This window comes from Helianthus annuus, chromosome 1, assembly GCF_002127325.2.
Source record: "Helianthus annuus cultivar XRQ/B chromosome 1, HanXRQr2.0-SUNRISE, whole genome shotgun sequence".
In the NCBI taxonomy this organism is placed as follows: Eukaryota; Viridiplantae; Streptophyta; class Magnoliopsida; order Asterales; family Asteraceae; genus Helianthus; species Helianthus annuus.
This window is the reverse complement of record NC_035433.2, coordinates 50,346,608-50,364,098: the sequence shown is the minus strand read 5'-3', so window position 1 is coordinate 50,364,098 and position 17,491 is coordinate 50,346,608. Positions and strand designations below refer to the sequence as shown.

The window sequence follows — 17,491 nt, the reverse complement described above, 5'->3', positions numbered from 1 at the left end:
TAAGCCATATTTTAACATGATTCTTTCTAGGGTTTGTTATTACTATGTTTCACACGTTATATTCAAAATTCAGGCCATTCAACCGTAGGAACCAGTTCAAATCGAAAAAGTATGAGAGAAAGTGAGTAGAAGTAAGAGAACCTGGTAGAATCAAGTTGTAGTAGTATGAACTCCTCGTCCTGAGCTCTGATACCACTTGTTGGACCCGTTGCGACCCTAAATAGTCAGTAGAGATCGTTCATCTTTGCGTATAAAGGCGGAATCAATGTACACAAAGTAACAACAGCTTTTCCTTTTCAATTCCTTCTATATTGATGCTTTCTGAATGAATTTTGACAGAGTTTCGTTACAAAGCATATGACCAGGTTTCGCTCCAAGTTGCAAATGAAAACACACATGAGAGTATTTATACAGCAGCTGATTTCGCTCATATGACAGACCATATGAGAGAAACCCCATGTGTCATATCAGCGAAACCTCCAAGTAACCTCAAGAGCGAAACCCTAATACCCTAAAAGCGAAACCTCATACTAAATATGTACATATGAGCGAAACCTCTATCATTAAACCCTAATTTGACTTTCAAGCTCCAGACTAACTTATCTTGACCTAAGACTCAATCCAAACGTAGTCAACAGACATTTCGTGCACCAACAATAAAAATATTATTCAATCTAAGTTTTTTTATATTTAATTCGTGTAAAACACGTGTTTATAAACTAGTTAATAATATGTCCATTAAAGACATTAAATCAAGAGTGTTTGGAGTTTTAGTATACAAAAACACTCTTCAACGCTTATGAATCAAACAATGAATAAAATTGGTATTATATTACAGAAATAGAACTAAACACCCGCGTTGCAGCGGGGGCAAACACCAATGCCACACCACTGTCAGTGACCATCAACACTGAAATTGTGGCGTGTTAATGCAAAGAAATTAAACAAAACGTAAAACATATAAAAAATAACTAATTTGATCTAGGACCCGCGCATTACGATGAACCTGTCAAACGGGAAAAAATAGACGACGTAAAAACGTTTAACCACACAAATACAATGTGTTTTATTAAATATTATCGTAAAATAAAAGAACAATAATTAGATCTTTTTTACTAAACCATCCTTATATTAATACTAATCGGAAACACGCAATAATTAGATTATACTATTATTACATTTTTTAACTATGTGATCAGGATTATATAGAAGTATGATTTACAATTTTTTTTTTTATTTTACGTGTGTAATACACGGGTTTGTAACACTTATAAATTAAAATATTATTTAATCTAAGTTTTTTTTATATTTAATTCGTGTAATACACGGGTTTATAACCTAGTTAATAATATGTCCATTAAAGACATAAATCAAGAGTGTTTGGAGTTTTAATATACAAAAACACTCTTCAACGCTTATGAATCAAACAATGAATAAAATTGGTAATATATTACAGAAATAGAACTAAACTCCCGCGTTGCGGCGGGGGCGAACATCAATGCCACACCACTGTCAGTGACCATCAACACTGAAATTGTAGCGTGTTAATGCAAAGAAATTAAACCCAAACGTAAAACATATAAAAAAATAACTAAGTCGATCTAGGACCCGCGCATTACGATGAACCTGTCACGGGAAAAAATAGACGACGTAAAAACGTTTAACCACACATGCACGTTGCGCCGTGTTAACTCACAAAATTTAGAACGGAACGTAAAACGTTGAAAAGTATAGAGGACCGAAATTAAAAGTAAAAAAGTTGTGAGGTTAAATTGCAAAAGATAAAACTTTTGAGGTTAAAAGTAAATATATATATATATATATATATATATATATATATATATATATATATATATATAGAGAGAGAGAGAGAGAGAGTAAGGTTAACATACAAAAAGCCTTATCATACATCACGTAGGAGACAATAGTAACCGTTGGATCAGGGGTATAATCACGCATGGGACCACATAATCACGCATGGGACCACATGGGACCACATAATCACGCATGGGACTATAATCACGCACGTTCTATGATAATAACGCACGTTATATTTTTTGTCATGTATGTTAATGTAGGTTAAGCCTTGAAGTACATTATACTTTCTCTATATATATATATATTGGTTAAAATAACTACGAAAAGTTTTGGGGCTAAAAGTAAAAAAAACAAATAGTTTTGGGTTAAAAGTAAAGAATTAAATAGTTTTGAATTAAAAGTAAAAATCATTTTTTTAAAACACCCAAAGCCTAATGTACAACACCTTATGCCTAAATATGTTGAAAATATAGTATTGGTTAATGGGTAATGGTTTTGTTTACTGATTTAAGACATCATCACTAAATTGTATGTCATAGTCATAGAGATCACAAAAATAGTTAATGTTTGTTGGGCCTTTTTGTTATGATAAGTTTGATAACTTGTCTATTGGATTTATTTCTCCAACTATATTGATGAGAGACTACATTAAATTGATGAGAAATGGTACTATAGCTATTTATTAAGTTTTTACAATGAGAACACGTTATGTGAACCAACACTGAACTTATATCTTATCCAACAATTTAAAGGCCCAAATACATAATGATATTAAGCGCTGTGTTTTCTGAAAAGGAAAAAAAAAAGGTACGTTTTGATGTTATAGTTTGGTGGGGAGGGACACAAAGAAAACTCATGTGAGTTACAAAAGCTTTAGAAACCTATCTTCACCATCCATCTATTACACTTTTGCTTTTTCAGAAAAAGCAAAATATCCGCAAAAGTTGTTACACGTAACACGTGACAGCCTCTAGTTATTACATAGCAAAAGAAGGTCCATTCATTTGGGTTTCATAGTTTTCTTAACTAATATGAGATTTCTTCTTATAATTGGCCATAGTTTGGTTACTCATATCGAACTGGAAAGGACCAGTTTACCAAGACCCGGTTGATCAACATGACTTAAAACTCAACGCATTGTTCGTCTTCTTCTCACCATCGGCAGTTGCTGTGTTCTCAAGCAAGCCTTGAAGGTTTGTCTTGACAGATGCGGAATCACAGTGGCAGTTATTACTAAAGTCATAAATGTATAAAACACACACACACACACACTAGATAGATACCTGTGTAACCTTGACATACAGCATCCCATGAGAAGAAAAAAAAAGAACAAAAGGATAGTCGAGATTTTCAACTGTTAACTAGTCTTAAACTCATAAAATTCACCCAAACAGTTAAATCAGTACAAACTGCAATGTACCTTCTTGACATCTAAAACAAGAAAGTTGTAATTAAGAACGGAAAGCATCAAAATCATTTTTTTTTCTTTCACTTGGTGCACCTATATAGGATCTAGATAGTGTTGTTGTCACCATCACAAGCATCCAATTGGTTATTTGTAGCCTTCATGGTTCGAACCATACCATCATCATTCCATTTGTTGAACCCAGTTTCTAGAGCCTCCCGCATCCATGAGTGCCTGCAACATTGAACCGCTTCGGGAATTGTGACCCAACTTCTGACCCGGCGACTCTGTTCGGGCCAGGACTCCAATTCTTCTTTCACAAATAATGCAAACATTGATGCCCGACACCTGCCTTCTGGGCTAAATTCATCTTGTAGCGTTTTGCTTTTAAAATGGTAATGACCCAGAAAATGCTGGAAACAAAATAATCGCCAATACCGGATTAGAAACACCTTAATGTGCAATTGACCATAATAAAAATAGTTAAAAAAAATAAGCAATTGACATAAGATATATATGAACTTTTGCTGATTTTGCCTATAAGTCCCACGACACTAATTTATTTATGATTAAATTCTTGGACTTCAAAGCGTAGCAAAAGTGACAAATGGTCCCTTTTGGAAAAGTTTAAGAGACCTAGTAGAGGGGTTTAATATAGACGATATAGTACCACAAATAACGCAAGAATTGCAAGAAAGCATTTATTAACATGACTATTAAAGCACGTCATGGTTAGGTGAATGTACTTGAATGATATATGCATATGTAAAGAGAGACTCATGTGTATTATTCATATATTATAAGCATCTACACACACATAGATTCACTATAATTCTCTAATCTACACGTGTATGAAGTTCGTTACAAGAAAGAAAGAAAGAAAGAGAAGAGAAAGTAGGGAAATTACGTAATTAGAGAAGGAAGTTACCTACATGGCTTTCATTAAAAATGTGGTTTAGTGTTTAAACTATTTTCACGACTAAGTCCATACTTTTTATTTAAAATTATATAAAACTTTGTGAGTGGTTACGTCCTCAAACTTTTCTTCGATTTATGTTTATGTCCCTAATGTTTATATCTCCTGTTTAAAAAACAGGAACAAAACAATGCATCTTAACCTGATGACTTAATCATATATGAACATAGTTTAGGGACTGAACTGTATTTTCCGCAAAGATGCGTAAAGGTTTTTTTGTAAAAACAACCCTTATTAATAGAATATAGATGTTAACATTTCATTGCTGATTTTATCAACCAAGCTAAATTTTACTACCCGATGTATCAACGAACCACCTTTTCAGCCAATAGTAGGTCTATTTTTGTTATTAAAAAAATTCAAAAGTTGGCCATGTGACATCCAAATTGTCATTTTAGTGAGAGCTTCTGTTGCGACATTTAATAACTATTTAAAAAAATACAATTTTCTAACAAGGATCGTTTTTTTTTTTCCAAACTTGTAAACAAATTTTTTCACATGAACAAATTTTGCATGTGTGGCATCTGCTATGTTGTCAAAAGCGCAAAAAGCGCGCGCCTAGGCGCCCGGGCGCACCAATAGCGCCTGGTGGCAGCCTAGGCGCAAAAATGGTTTTTTTTTGGAAAAAGCGGCCTAAGGCGCAAAAGGCAGAAAAAAAACCAAAAAAAAAAAAACGAAAACCTGAACTGAGTACGACGAATAAAAACTGCCTCACGCGGGCCCGGGCTTTTCGGAGCCGCAGGTGCGGGCACGCATGAGTTCAACCAAATTCCAGCTCAGAAACTCATTTTTGCAAACCCCCCCCCCCCGCGCGTGGGGGTAGGGCTTGTGGTAAAACATGTCATAAAGCTACAATAGAGTAGTAAAGACTTTACCTTATAAACAACCACTCACTTTGTCCCCACACCGATGTGGGACAAAGTATTTACCACCTTTTGAGACTTTTATTCACACACTCAAAACTTACAACATATAAGTCCTAAACTTTTGCTACTATTAGCTCCATGATCTTAAATGGCATGTATAATAGTTTTTTTAATTATATATGTGGAATCTTATTTATTTTCAAAGCATAACATATTTTTTATATTTTTTTTCTCTATGTGCGCTTTTCTTAAAAAAGCCCACGCTTTTTTTGCGCCTTGCGCCTAGGCTCCGGGCGAGGCCGATGCGCCTCGCCTGCGCCTTGCGTCTTTGACAACATAGGGCATCTGATGTGCTGGGATGGCATCAACCAATGCCACAACAGCAATTTGTATTTTGAGTTCTAATTTGCTCCTAATGTAAAGTTAGATGCTAAAATCAAATAAAATGTAACGTTCATTTCAGTTTCGTGTACTCTGCTCAATTCAAATGGTTGAATTGAGGCGCGCCTCGAGGCGAAATGGCCAAAAAACGAGTCTGAGGCGCGCCTCATGGTGTTTTTAATGTATATGCGCCTCAGCCCCGCTGAGGCGCTAGTTGAACAGGTTAAGCTATATGGAAGCTTGAAAGTCGTTTGAAGAGAATTCGAATGCATAAAAGCCTCCAAGATAACTTTATTAATAAAAGGTTAGGTATATTTAAACAATAAGGTCTTTGTAAATTGTAATCATATTCAACACATTATCTATTTATAAACTTCCATTAAAATTAATATATATATATATACACACACACACTTTTTCCTGAATCAGGTTAGCACTAGAAAAACTCCCACACAATACAACGATTAAAATGATTCCAATAAATGAACTCCTATTATTCAAGGCTTAATGGCTCACAGTCACATTTAACTATCTTACCACTATTCGAAGTTGCTCAAGCACTAAATGAACGATTGAGATTAAGTTACATCATCGAACAAGATTCATCGGCTCTAGATATAGCAACAAAAGCTCAAAAATAAATTAGTTTTAGAGGTGACAGTAGATGAATGGTGGTGCTAGGCTGGTAGTCAGTGGCGACAAATGGTGGGTCGAAGCAAGTTAAATAACCGACTCAAGTTAAAGCAAAATTTTTCGTATGGTAAGGTTGGGCTAACCCTAAACACTCAAATGTCCACATTTCTCAGTTTTATATGAACAGTTAGTGTGTCAGATATAATCATGAAACTTGGATTATTTCGGTAAGTCGGTAACAATCTAATTCGTCAAATTTAAGGATGTTTTATGCGCTAATATTACTACTTGGGCGAGTTTTGAGCCAAATAACACAATCATAAGTATATATGAACCATAAGCTAGATCATGCATTGTAGAGCTCTCTAATTACACAGTGAAAAAAATTAAGGTTGTAATCCAGTATCCCATAGTTATGAAAGGATTCTAATTATACACCGAACATCATGAGATGAGATAATAAAAGAATAAAACCTTACATCTTCTAATAGTTAGTTAGTATATATGACTGTTCTCTGTATCTGTATTTGTGAAAGATATATACTGTTTTAAAGCTTATTTCAAAAGTAGATTATCACTATTATATCAAGATAACAATGAAGTATAAGTAATTTCAAAATTTGAACTCACCATTAAATCCCCTCGAACTCCAGCCTCTTCCAATGCTTCACGCGCAGCTGCCTCCTCAACAGTTTCATCATTTTCCCATCCACCCTAATACATAAAATTCACTAATAACTACATAATAGAACAGAAAAGACTAAGGATTCAATTACTTAATAAAACCTGTCTGCTTATCCCATTTTAATACAGCAATAAGGGGCTGTTTGGCAACATCTGAATGGTTAAGTGCTGAAACAGTAAGAGGACTGAACCATTAAGTGTTGAACCAATAAGAGGTCTGAACCATTAAGAGACTGTATAATGCTTGACCGTTCAGAGGCAAATGTCTGACCAATTCAGATTAGAGGTCTTAACCATTCAGACTTTGTATAATGCTTAACCATTCAGAGGCAAATGTCTGAACCATTCAGACATCTGTTCGTGAAACAAAAAGTCTGAACCATTAAGTGTTGAACCAGTAAGAGGTCTGAACCATTAAGAGCCTCATTAAGAGGTAAACAAACAGCCCCTAAGCTGTTTTAAGAGTGTTTGGGATTATTTGCAAGTAAACTAAGTTGTTCTGAATACACAAATTGAATCCAAACTCCTTATTTCAAACACCATTAAATAACAAAACAGTTTTAACTAACAATTGCAAACAACCAACCCCAAGAACAAACACTGCTTAACGTCACAGATTTATTCGACATTCAAATAACTTATGTCAAAAGAATTATATATACCTTGGGGAACAAAAGACCAGGTCCACTTGTAGAGTTGATCATCAGTACCTCCACAACCTTCTCAGATTTGTTACCATTACTATCTTCGGTATACCGAAACCTGAAGGGAATGCACCTGCAAACAACACACAACATAAATATAAACGACTTGGAAACAATCAAATAATGTTACTCTAACAAACAAGCCCTAATTTGAAGAATCAACTATTACCCTAATTGTGAATAACCTAATTATCAACAATACCAATTTGGGGAAAAATAGAATGTGGGTTTTTATAAAGAATTCGAATAAATATACGATTGGATGAGAAAATACCCTGCGATGAGACGGCAACCGGCCTCATAACGTTGATGATGACGACCAGTGCGGGCCACCAATTCAGACATTTCACTATCAATTCATAAACCTAATGATAACACCCTTTTATCATCGCTTCAGTTATACCCACTTGGAGAATCAAAAAAGATTTGCTTTTTTAAAACCCCTTTTTCCGGATGAATCGTTTTCAGCAGAAAAAAAGAAAAAAAAGATTCCGATTCCGATTGCTTTACAATGCGCCGCACGCACCTCCCTCTCAATGCCACTGATTCCTTTTAAGTTTGTTGCTAAAGAGAAAGGGGGTGTTGTGTTGGGATTGAAGAAGATGTGAGAGAATTGGGGATCGGAGCGTGTCTAAGTTGGGTTGGGGCAACACAAAAGGGTCGGTTACATGGGGGGTGGGTTATTTGCAGCTTTTCATGGCTCAAAACTCTTTTTAGGGTATATGTGTTATGCGATAACTGACGAAAAAGCGTTAGAGAGGGGCTTTATAAGGTTTTATATTATAAAAGGGTGTATTGGTAAGAGAATTATATAACCCCTTTAATTATACATATATTAGGTTAGAAATCTGTGTATTATACGATGTAATTTTATATATTAAACAATAAAAAATTAAATCTTTTTGAACCCCGTATATTGTAAAGGTTAAATAAATGTAATTTTATATATCAAATAATAAAAAAAAAATATCTTTAAAATCATGTGTATTACACAGATTAAAAAAATGCAAATTTGTATACTAAATACTAAAAACGTCGTATCTTTAAAAAACTTGTGTATAATCGGGTTGACTAAATCTACCAAATAATAAAAAAATACTTCTTTAAAAACCCTATATATTACACGTGTTAAATAGATCTAAAAAAAGTTATATTTTTAAAAACCATGTATATTACATAGATTAAATAAATGTAGTTTTGTATATTAGATACTAAAAACGTCGTATCTTTAAAAAACTCATGTATAGTCGGTTGAAAAATCTACCAAATAAAAAAATATATCCTTAAAACCTCGTGTGTTACACGTGTTGAATAAATCTAATTTTACATAGCAAATGATAAAACGTTATATCTTTAAAAAACTTCGTGTATTACACGGGTTATATAAATGTAACTTTGTATAGTAAATAATAAAAAAAAATAGATTTTTAAAAACCTCGCGTTTTACACGAGTTGAATAAATATAATTTTGTATATCAAATAATAAAAAAAGTTATATTTTTAACAAATTTGGATAACATTTAATATTAATTTATTATTTATATATTTAATATAAAATAAGTATAAAATAATGAGTATTTGTTTTAAAAAATATATTAAGTTACCAATTTAGATTTGAGGATAATATTTTATTAACGTATGATAAGATTTAATATTAATTTATTATTTATTTAATTAATATAAGATAAGTATAGATTTGATGATACCTTTAATGAATGACACATGTCCAAAAATTGGTTTCTTTTATTATAGTAGATAGATATGTATGTAAATGTATGTGTGTGAGTGGGGAAGGTTATGCCACGGCGTGATAAATTTCACGTGGAATCAAAAATAAAACCCCATAACGCCAGTTGTAATGGTGTTGTCGGGCGCTATGGGGCGTTATACCCCTCTCCGGCGTGATATGCAGCCCCACTACGGAGGGCCTTAACTCCATTTTCAATATGGACTAATAAGAACATGCATAGTGGTCTCGTGGTCCGTCCAATCACGAGCACCACACCCCCCCCCCACACACACACACACATATCTCGTGAAACCCTAAAAATGGACGAGCGACGAGCTTGTTGTTTGAAAGTTAAAATTTCATACAAATTTTGTCTTATTTAAAAAGAGTAAGAACATATCTTAAACGTTGATTAATTGAATTAAGGGCTAAGATTGATTAAACATCATTACTAACAATAATTATACTATTTAATAAAATTCAAGGTGTTTTAGTCATTTTCTCATTTTTCATTGACTATTTATTCCATCGGTTTTTAAAACTAAAATAACTTTTAGATACTTTAGTATTTCATTAAAAAAACAATACCAAAAAATCAAGCATTTTTTATCTTTAATAGCTATACTTTTATTTAATTGACACCTTTTTAAAAAGTTGCAAAATAGTTTTTTTATAATTGTGCTAATAAGTATAACCAGCACATACGCACACGATTATAACCGGCATATAATTTATATAAGCAACACATGAATTTTATAGCCAGCACATACATATATAATCATAACCAGCACATATGTATATAATCATAATCAGCACATATACAAGCAACACATGAATTTGTATAATCAACATAAGAATTTGAAATTGTTTCCATAATTTTAGAAATTTTTAGAAATCAACTTTAAAATAAGAGTAAACTTCCGTTTTGCTCCCTGTGGTTTGGTCACTTTAACGGTTTTGCCCCAAACCTTTCAAAATAGCCATTTTACTCCCTGATCTATGAAGGCCTTCATGATTTTGCTCCTCGCCCCTAAACGCTATCCATTTTAACTGTTAAACCCTGTTACATGCAAAACACCTGAGGGCAGTTATGTCTTTTCCCAACCCTGATTAATGAATTACATTTAAAACCCTAACAACCCATTATCTGCTTCCCCATTCCATCTTCTTCTCCATCGCCTTCAAAACCCTAACTTCCATGGCATCTTCTATCGTCGTCTTCATGCCCTGCAATCTGAATTCTGAAACCAACATCTTCAAAAATAGTACAAGTCATCAATGCACGGATATATGAAACAAACAATATCCAATTCAATTTAAGTAGAAACTAAAACCATATTCTTAATCCAAACCACAATCAGTTCCAGTTCCAGTTCCAATCACTATATACAATTAAATTTTCAATTCCAATTCAAACCGAAACTAAAACATAATTCATCAACAAAAAACATCAGCAATTACTCTAACACTAACTAACAATGAAGCCCTAACACAGATCCACTTTTCACCTCAATCACCACACCACAATTCACTCCACTCTTAACACTATGAGTAAATATCTTCAAAACCCTAACCCTACCTACCAGCTTCATCCATGTCTCAATCTCCATCGTCTCTCCACTCATCCCAAATTCCGGTCCACCACCATTCCCCACCATCTCCGCCGTCGTGACCAGCGGCGGTCTCACCAGAATCGGAAACGACTGGACGGCGAACTTCGCCGATGTGTGTCGCGTATGGCCGCCGTCGATTTTTCCGGCGGTGAGTTAGGTAGGCGAGTTGGAGAGAGCTGTCGTAGTGAGTGAAGGTGTCGCGGTTAGGGTTTCAAAATTCAGATTGCAGGGCATGAATGTGACAACCCGAGTTTTCAAGGTCTTTCCTCGACACGTTAATTGTTTCACAAGTGTGTTTACATAACTTGTTTGCCTTGTAATTGTGCACGTTTGTTTTATGTTGAGATATTGTGTTATTAATTAGTATACGATTGATGTGTTTATGTGTTTAAGTAATAGAAACTTGTGAACTGTTTAAAAAGTTAAAAACCACCTTGACAAAACAAGTTAGAGTTTCACCACACCACACTGACGAAACCTTGGAGTTTCGTTATGTCCATCACGACGAAACATGGAGTTTCGTCGTCTCCCTTTGATATTTCGTGGACATGGGCTTTCGGCCCAGGTATAGCCCAAGTTAAACCAGCAGTTACGATATATATTGCATGCACCACAATTCACGAAACCCTAGACTCTCTTTCTCTCTTTGACACCCGACGGCAACCATCATCTCTCTAGAAGTTCTTATTGTATTCATTCATGTTTGCTAATTGGAGCCCATGCTTCTGTTTGATATTGTACTCGTATTGAATGGATCTGATCTTCGAATACATTCATGTTGCAATCTAGATCATATATGGTTAATTTATGATTTAGGATTCATGCTAGATGTTAAGTGCTGTGATGTATTTGGAATGATGATAAGTAGCATTAATGTTATTGTATTTGGACGATAACTGTATGATTGATGATAATGGTGAAACGGTTGTTGATGATTAGGGTTTTCAGTGTGTGTATGCTTAGCTGTTGCATTGACGACGGAAATCCCACCCCGACGAAACACTCTGGTCGACGAAACATAGTAGAGTTTCGTCATACTCTCAAGCCGACGAAATATGAGAGGTTTCGTCACACCTCTATGCTGACGAAACTTGAGAGGTTTCGTCACCTTGGGGTTTCGCCATAGGTCAGAACCTCACAAACAGAATGTAGTTTGGTACAAGTATAACAATGAATGATTATATGCTGACCTTTGTCTGTTGATGCTATGCATGAGGAAACATGATTCGGTTTGATTTAGTATACTTAACTGTTAAGCCCCATTATTAAACATACATATGAACTGTGCATTTGAACAAGTTATGAAACTGCTATGTGCTATTTGGTGATCACTGATTGAACATCCACTGTGATTTGTACTTATATGTGAACCTTGCGAATGTGAAACTGATTACGTATGTATGCATACTATTGGCTTTGACTGATTAACTGTGAACAAGTAGATAAACAAACCGAGAAAACCCAGGTGAGTTCACACTTTCTATAAGGCATGGGATTCGCAGTGGTTTGGGAATGGGTTAAGAAACTAAAACGGAACCTGCATATTCTCCTTGAGTAGAATATGTACCTCCATCCTCGGTGGGAAGGATGACAACATTAAACCTGCGTATTCTCCTTAGGTAGATTATGTACCTCCGTCCTCCATAGGAAGGACGCTAACATATAACTTACTAGACAAAACTCTATCATGAAGTCCCTCATTTTTATATCGACTTAATCGTCGGGCCAATGGCGAGTGGGTCATTAGTTAAATAGCGCTATTAGGTTTGACAAGCCTCACACCGTGCCGCAGAGGACGGGAGTGGACTAATGGATCTGGGCACTTAGTCAATGATGATAGACATTGGCGTAGGGCACAACATACTCCAGTCAGTTTTCGATATGGTAACGGGTCTAGTGGTTAACATGGGGTAGCCCCCACTGGTTATGGTTTGGGAAACAATGAATTGGATAACTCATGGTTTTTGAATGAACTCGTGGTTTCTGGAACAACTTTAAAATGGACAACCAACTGTGAACTCGCTCAACTTTGTTGTTGACTCATTGTTACATGCCTTGCAGGTCATTAGATGTCTAGCTGGAGCTTGCTTGGGAGCAGGAGTCATTGTGGGACATGGACTGTTGAGTTCCATGTTAAACATTTGAACTTATAAACTTATACTTTGGTTTTTGGTTTTAAACTTTATGCTTCCGCTGATAACTTGAATTTGATAAACTTGTTTTGAACACCAATTATATTGTGTGGTTGGACTTTTTATTTATTTAATTACATTGTTCAATATGATTGGTGGCTGGATCCTGGTCAGTAACACCTCATGCGGTGATACTCCGCTTGTGGATTTTGGGAGTGTGACAGATTGGTATCAGAGCCATTGGTTATAGTGAACTCGGTTTTAAAAAGGGAAAGCTTTTAACAAAACCATACTATAACCTGTACAGTGCTCAACGATCCACAACGACGCTTCGCTCCACGTGCAAGACTCAACACTATAGGTGATATGGTTTATATTTATATTGCATGTTTATTTATTTGCATAGTGCATTGTTCATGGTATGCTTAGTCAACGTAACGACTACTGTTTTAAACCCTGTGTGCTTACTCTCTTCTGTCATCCCACACTTACGCACTTTCGCGACACTTTTCTCACTTGTGTTTCCTTTGATATGAAGATCATGAGTGGACGTTTGAACTTGACTCAAGCCCAGCTGACAGCTCTAATCAATGAACGAGTTGCTGAGGCACTCGCAGCAGCCCCCGCAGGAGCTATGACCTGCCATTTCGACCTATCTTAGGATGTTTAGATCCGACTCTCGCGAACCAACTCTTGTGCTTAACCTTGTCTTTTCTTTCTCGCGCGACAGGTCAGCATGCTCAACCTCCCGCATGTACGTTCAAGACCTTTATGGATTGTCGACCTAGTACCTTCAGTGGTACAGAAGGAGCTGTAGGACTTCTCCACTGGTTTGAGTAGATCGAGTCTGTCTTTGAGATGTGTGAATGCCCTGGGGCTCGTAGGGTGAAATTTGCTACTGGAACACTTGAATGTGCTGCTTTAACTTGGTGGAACGCACAGGTTCAAATGTTAGGGTTGGCCGCTGCTAATGCCACCCCATGGAACGACTTCAAAGATCTGATCAAGGAGGAGTACTATCATCGCGACGACATTCACAAGCTAGAGGTGGAGTTTTACAACTTGAAGATGACGGGGTCTGAAATTGAGGCATATACGAAGAGATCGAACGAATTGGCTACATTGTGTCCTACTATGGTGGATCCTCCTATCAAACGTATCGAGCTGTACCTCAAGGGTTTAGTGCCAAGGATTCAGAGCCATGTGACTGCAGCTAACCTCCCTACGATTCAGCAAGTCATACGGCTAGCCCATCGTCTCACTGATCAGGAAGTTGAGCAAAACAAGCTGCCCAAGCGTATTAGTGTTGCAGCTACTTCAGATGTTCCTAGCGACAACAAGTGCAAGTGGGATGGAAATTCAAGCAAGGGTTCTACTTCTGTTCAGTCTCAGTCTCATCAGCGAAGGACTGACGACTACAAGAGCCCCAGTCAGCAGTCTTCTGGGAATCAGGGTCAGAGTGGGTACAAGGGGAATCACCCTAAGTGCAATCGATGTAACTTGCACCACAGCGGGCCGTGCAACAAGGGTCGTTGTCATAGATGTAACAAGCTTGGTCACGCAGCAAAGGATTGCAGGAGCCCATATCCTACGAATCAAAATCGTCAGTAGCAGCCACAAGCTCCACAGAACCATCAGCAGCAGCAACAGCAGGGTAATAAGGGATGTTTTCAGTGTGGTGCTGAGGGTCACTTCAAGAGACACTGTCGCTGAACCAGAATCAGAACAACAACAATAATCAGGGAAATGGAAACAATAGGGGCAACAATGGTGGCAATGGTGCCAAGGGTCGTGCTTTCGTGATTGGTCAGGGTGATGTGAGGAATGATCCCAACGTTGTGATGGGTAAGTTCTTACTGGATGATTTCTTAGTTTCAATTTTATTTGATTCGGGTGCCGATACTAGTTACGTGCCCTTTAAAGTTAGTCAGATGCTTAAGCGTACCCCAACACTTTTGAACACCAAGCACATTGTAGAACTAGCAAACGGTAAAAGTCTCGAGGCCACACACATAGTTAATGGTTGTAATCTTGTTCTTGCTGGTCAGACTTTCTCTATCGTCCTTATCCCCATCGTTCTTGGTAGTTTCGACGTCGTCATTGGGATGGATTGGTTGTCTCAACATCAAGCAGAGATTCTTTGCAAGGAGAAAATCGTCCGTATTCCCCGTTCAGGTGATGAACCTCTCGTTATTCGCGGTGATAAGAGTGGTGCTGTCGTGGGCATCATCTCTTTCCTTAAGGCCCAGAAGTGTTTGCGTAAGGGCCACACTGCCATTTTAGCTCTCGTTACTGACACCTCAACGAAAGAGAAGAAGATAGAAGACATTCCTATTGTACGCGACTTTCCTGAGGTATTTCCTGAGGAATTACCCAGTCTTCCGCCTCATCGTCAAGTCGAGTTTCAAATCGAGCTAACTCCTAGAGCAGCGCCCATAGCTCGTGCACCTTATCGCTTAGCCCCATCAGAATTGGAAGAACTGTCTACTCAACTACAAGAACTCTTGGACAAGGGTTTCATTCGTCCTAGCTCATCGCCCTGGGGAGCTCCAGTCTTATTTGTGAAGAAGAAAGACGGTACCTTCCGAATGTGTATTGACTATCGCGAACTCAACAAGGTAACCGTGAAGAATCGTTATCCTCTCCCGCGTATTGATGACCTATTCGACCAGTTGCAAGGGTCGAGCTTCTACTCTAAAATTGATCTAAGATCGGGCTATCATCAGCTGAGAGTCCGAGACGAGGATATCTCCAAGACAGGATTCAGGACTCGTTACGACCACTACGAGTTTCTGGTCATGCCTTTCGGATTGACGAACGCACCTGTGGTCTTCATGGATCTCATGAACCGAGTGTGCAAACCTTACTTGGATAAGTTCGTTATTGTATTTGTCGACGACATCCTGATCTATTCTAAGAGTCAGGAGGAACACGAGCGTCATCTACGACTCATTTTGGAACTTCTTCGAGTAGAGCAGCTTTATGCTAAGTTTTCGAAATGCGACTTTTGGCTTCGTGAAGTCCATTTTCTAGGTCACGTGGTAAACGAGGATGGAATTCATGTGGATACATCCAAGGTTGACTCGATCAAGAACTGGCCTGCACCCCGTACACCAACCAAAATCCGTCAATTCTTGGGTTTGGCGGGTTACTACAGAAGGTTTATCAAGGATTTCTCCAAGATTGCACAACCTCTCACTTCGCTAACTCAGAAGGGCGTCACCTATCGTTGGGGTGATGCACAGGAATCCGCATTTCAGCACTTAAAGAAGAGACTTTGTAGCACACCTATTCTCTCGTTACCTGAAGGCACAGACGATTTCGTGGTTTATTGCAACGCGTCAATTCAAGGACTAGGTTGTGTGTTGATGCAACGTCAGAAAGTCATTACTTATGCATCACGCCAACTTAAGGTTCACGAAAGGAACTACACTACCCACGATCTGGAGCTGGGAGCTATTGTCTTTGCACTCAAGATATGGAGGCATTACCTGTACGGTACCAAGTGCACCATTTACACCGATCACAAGAGTCTCCAGCATATCTTCGATTAGAAGGAGTTGAACATGCGACAGCGTCGATGGGTCGAACTTTTGAATGATTACGAATGTGCGATCAAGTACCATCCGGGCAAAGCCAATGTTGTGGCCGACGCCCTCAGTCGAAAGGAGACTAAACTTAAGCGTGTACGTGCGTTACAGCTTACCATCCACTCTAGTCTTCCTACTTAGATACGAGAAGCTCAGATTGAAGCATTGAAAGCAGAGAACATCAGGGCTGAGTCCCTTCGAGGATCGAAGAAACGGTTAGAACAAAAGGAAGACGGCGCTTACTACGTGACTGGGCGCATCTGGGTTCCACTATATGGTAATTTACGTAAGCTTGTGATGGATGAAGCACACAAGTCTCGTTACTCAGTACATCCTGGTTCGGATAAGATGTACCACGATCTCAAGACTACATACTGGTGGCCCCACATGAAAGCCAACATAGCGACCTATGTTAGTAAATGCTTGACTTGTGCGAGAGTCAAGATTAAATACCAGAAACCATCAGGCCTACTTCAACAACCAGAGATCCCGACATGGAAATGGGAGCAAATTTCCATGGATTTCGTTACTGGCCTACCTAGATCTCAATGCGAAAATGATACTATTTGGGTGATAGTGGATCGATTGACAAAATCTGCACATTTTCTGGCCATCAAGGAAACAGATAAGTTTTCTACACTTGCAGACGTCTACCTGAAAGAAGTGGTTGCTAGGCACGGGGTGCCAACCTCCATCATATCTGATCGTGACGCGCGTTTTACCTCTGAACTGTGGCAAGCGATGTACAAATCCTTTGGTTCTCGGCTAGACATGAGTACAGCATACCACCCGCAGACGGATGGGCAGTCTGAACGCACCATCCAAACTCTTGAAGACATGCTTCGGGCATGTGTAATCGACTTTGGCAACGGCTGGGAAAGACACCTCCCGTTAGTGGATTTTTCGTATAACAACAGTTACCACACCAGTATCCAAGCTCCTCCATTCAAGGCATTGTAT

At 37.8% G+C, this 17,491-nt stretch overlaps 1 protein-coding gene across 1 annotated transcript; it reads right to left on the bottom strand.

The window, feature by feature from the left end:
• Window positions 1-3,145: 3,145 nt before the first annotated feature.
• Window positions 3,146-8,165, bottom strand: LOC110866296 (nudix hydrolase 16, mitochondrial). Its single transcript, XM_022115507.2, has 4 exons — window positions 7,742-8,165; window positions 7,426-7,540; window positions 6,710-6,793; window positions 3,146-3,636 (listed from the first exon to the last, which is right to left on the bottom strand). Exons 1-4 carry the CDS (start codon window positions 7,810-7,812, stop codon window positions 3,331-3,333), a joined length of 576 nt encoding a protein of 191 aa, XP_021971199.1. The 5' UTR covers window positions 7,813-8,165; the 3' UTR covers window positions 3,146-3,330.
• Between the last annotated feature and the right edge of the window lie 9,326 nt (window positions 8,166-17,491).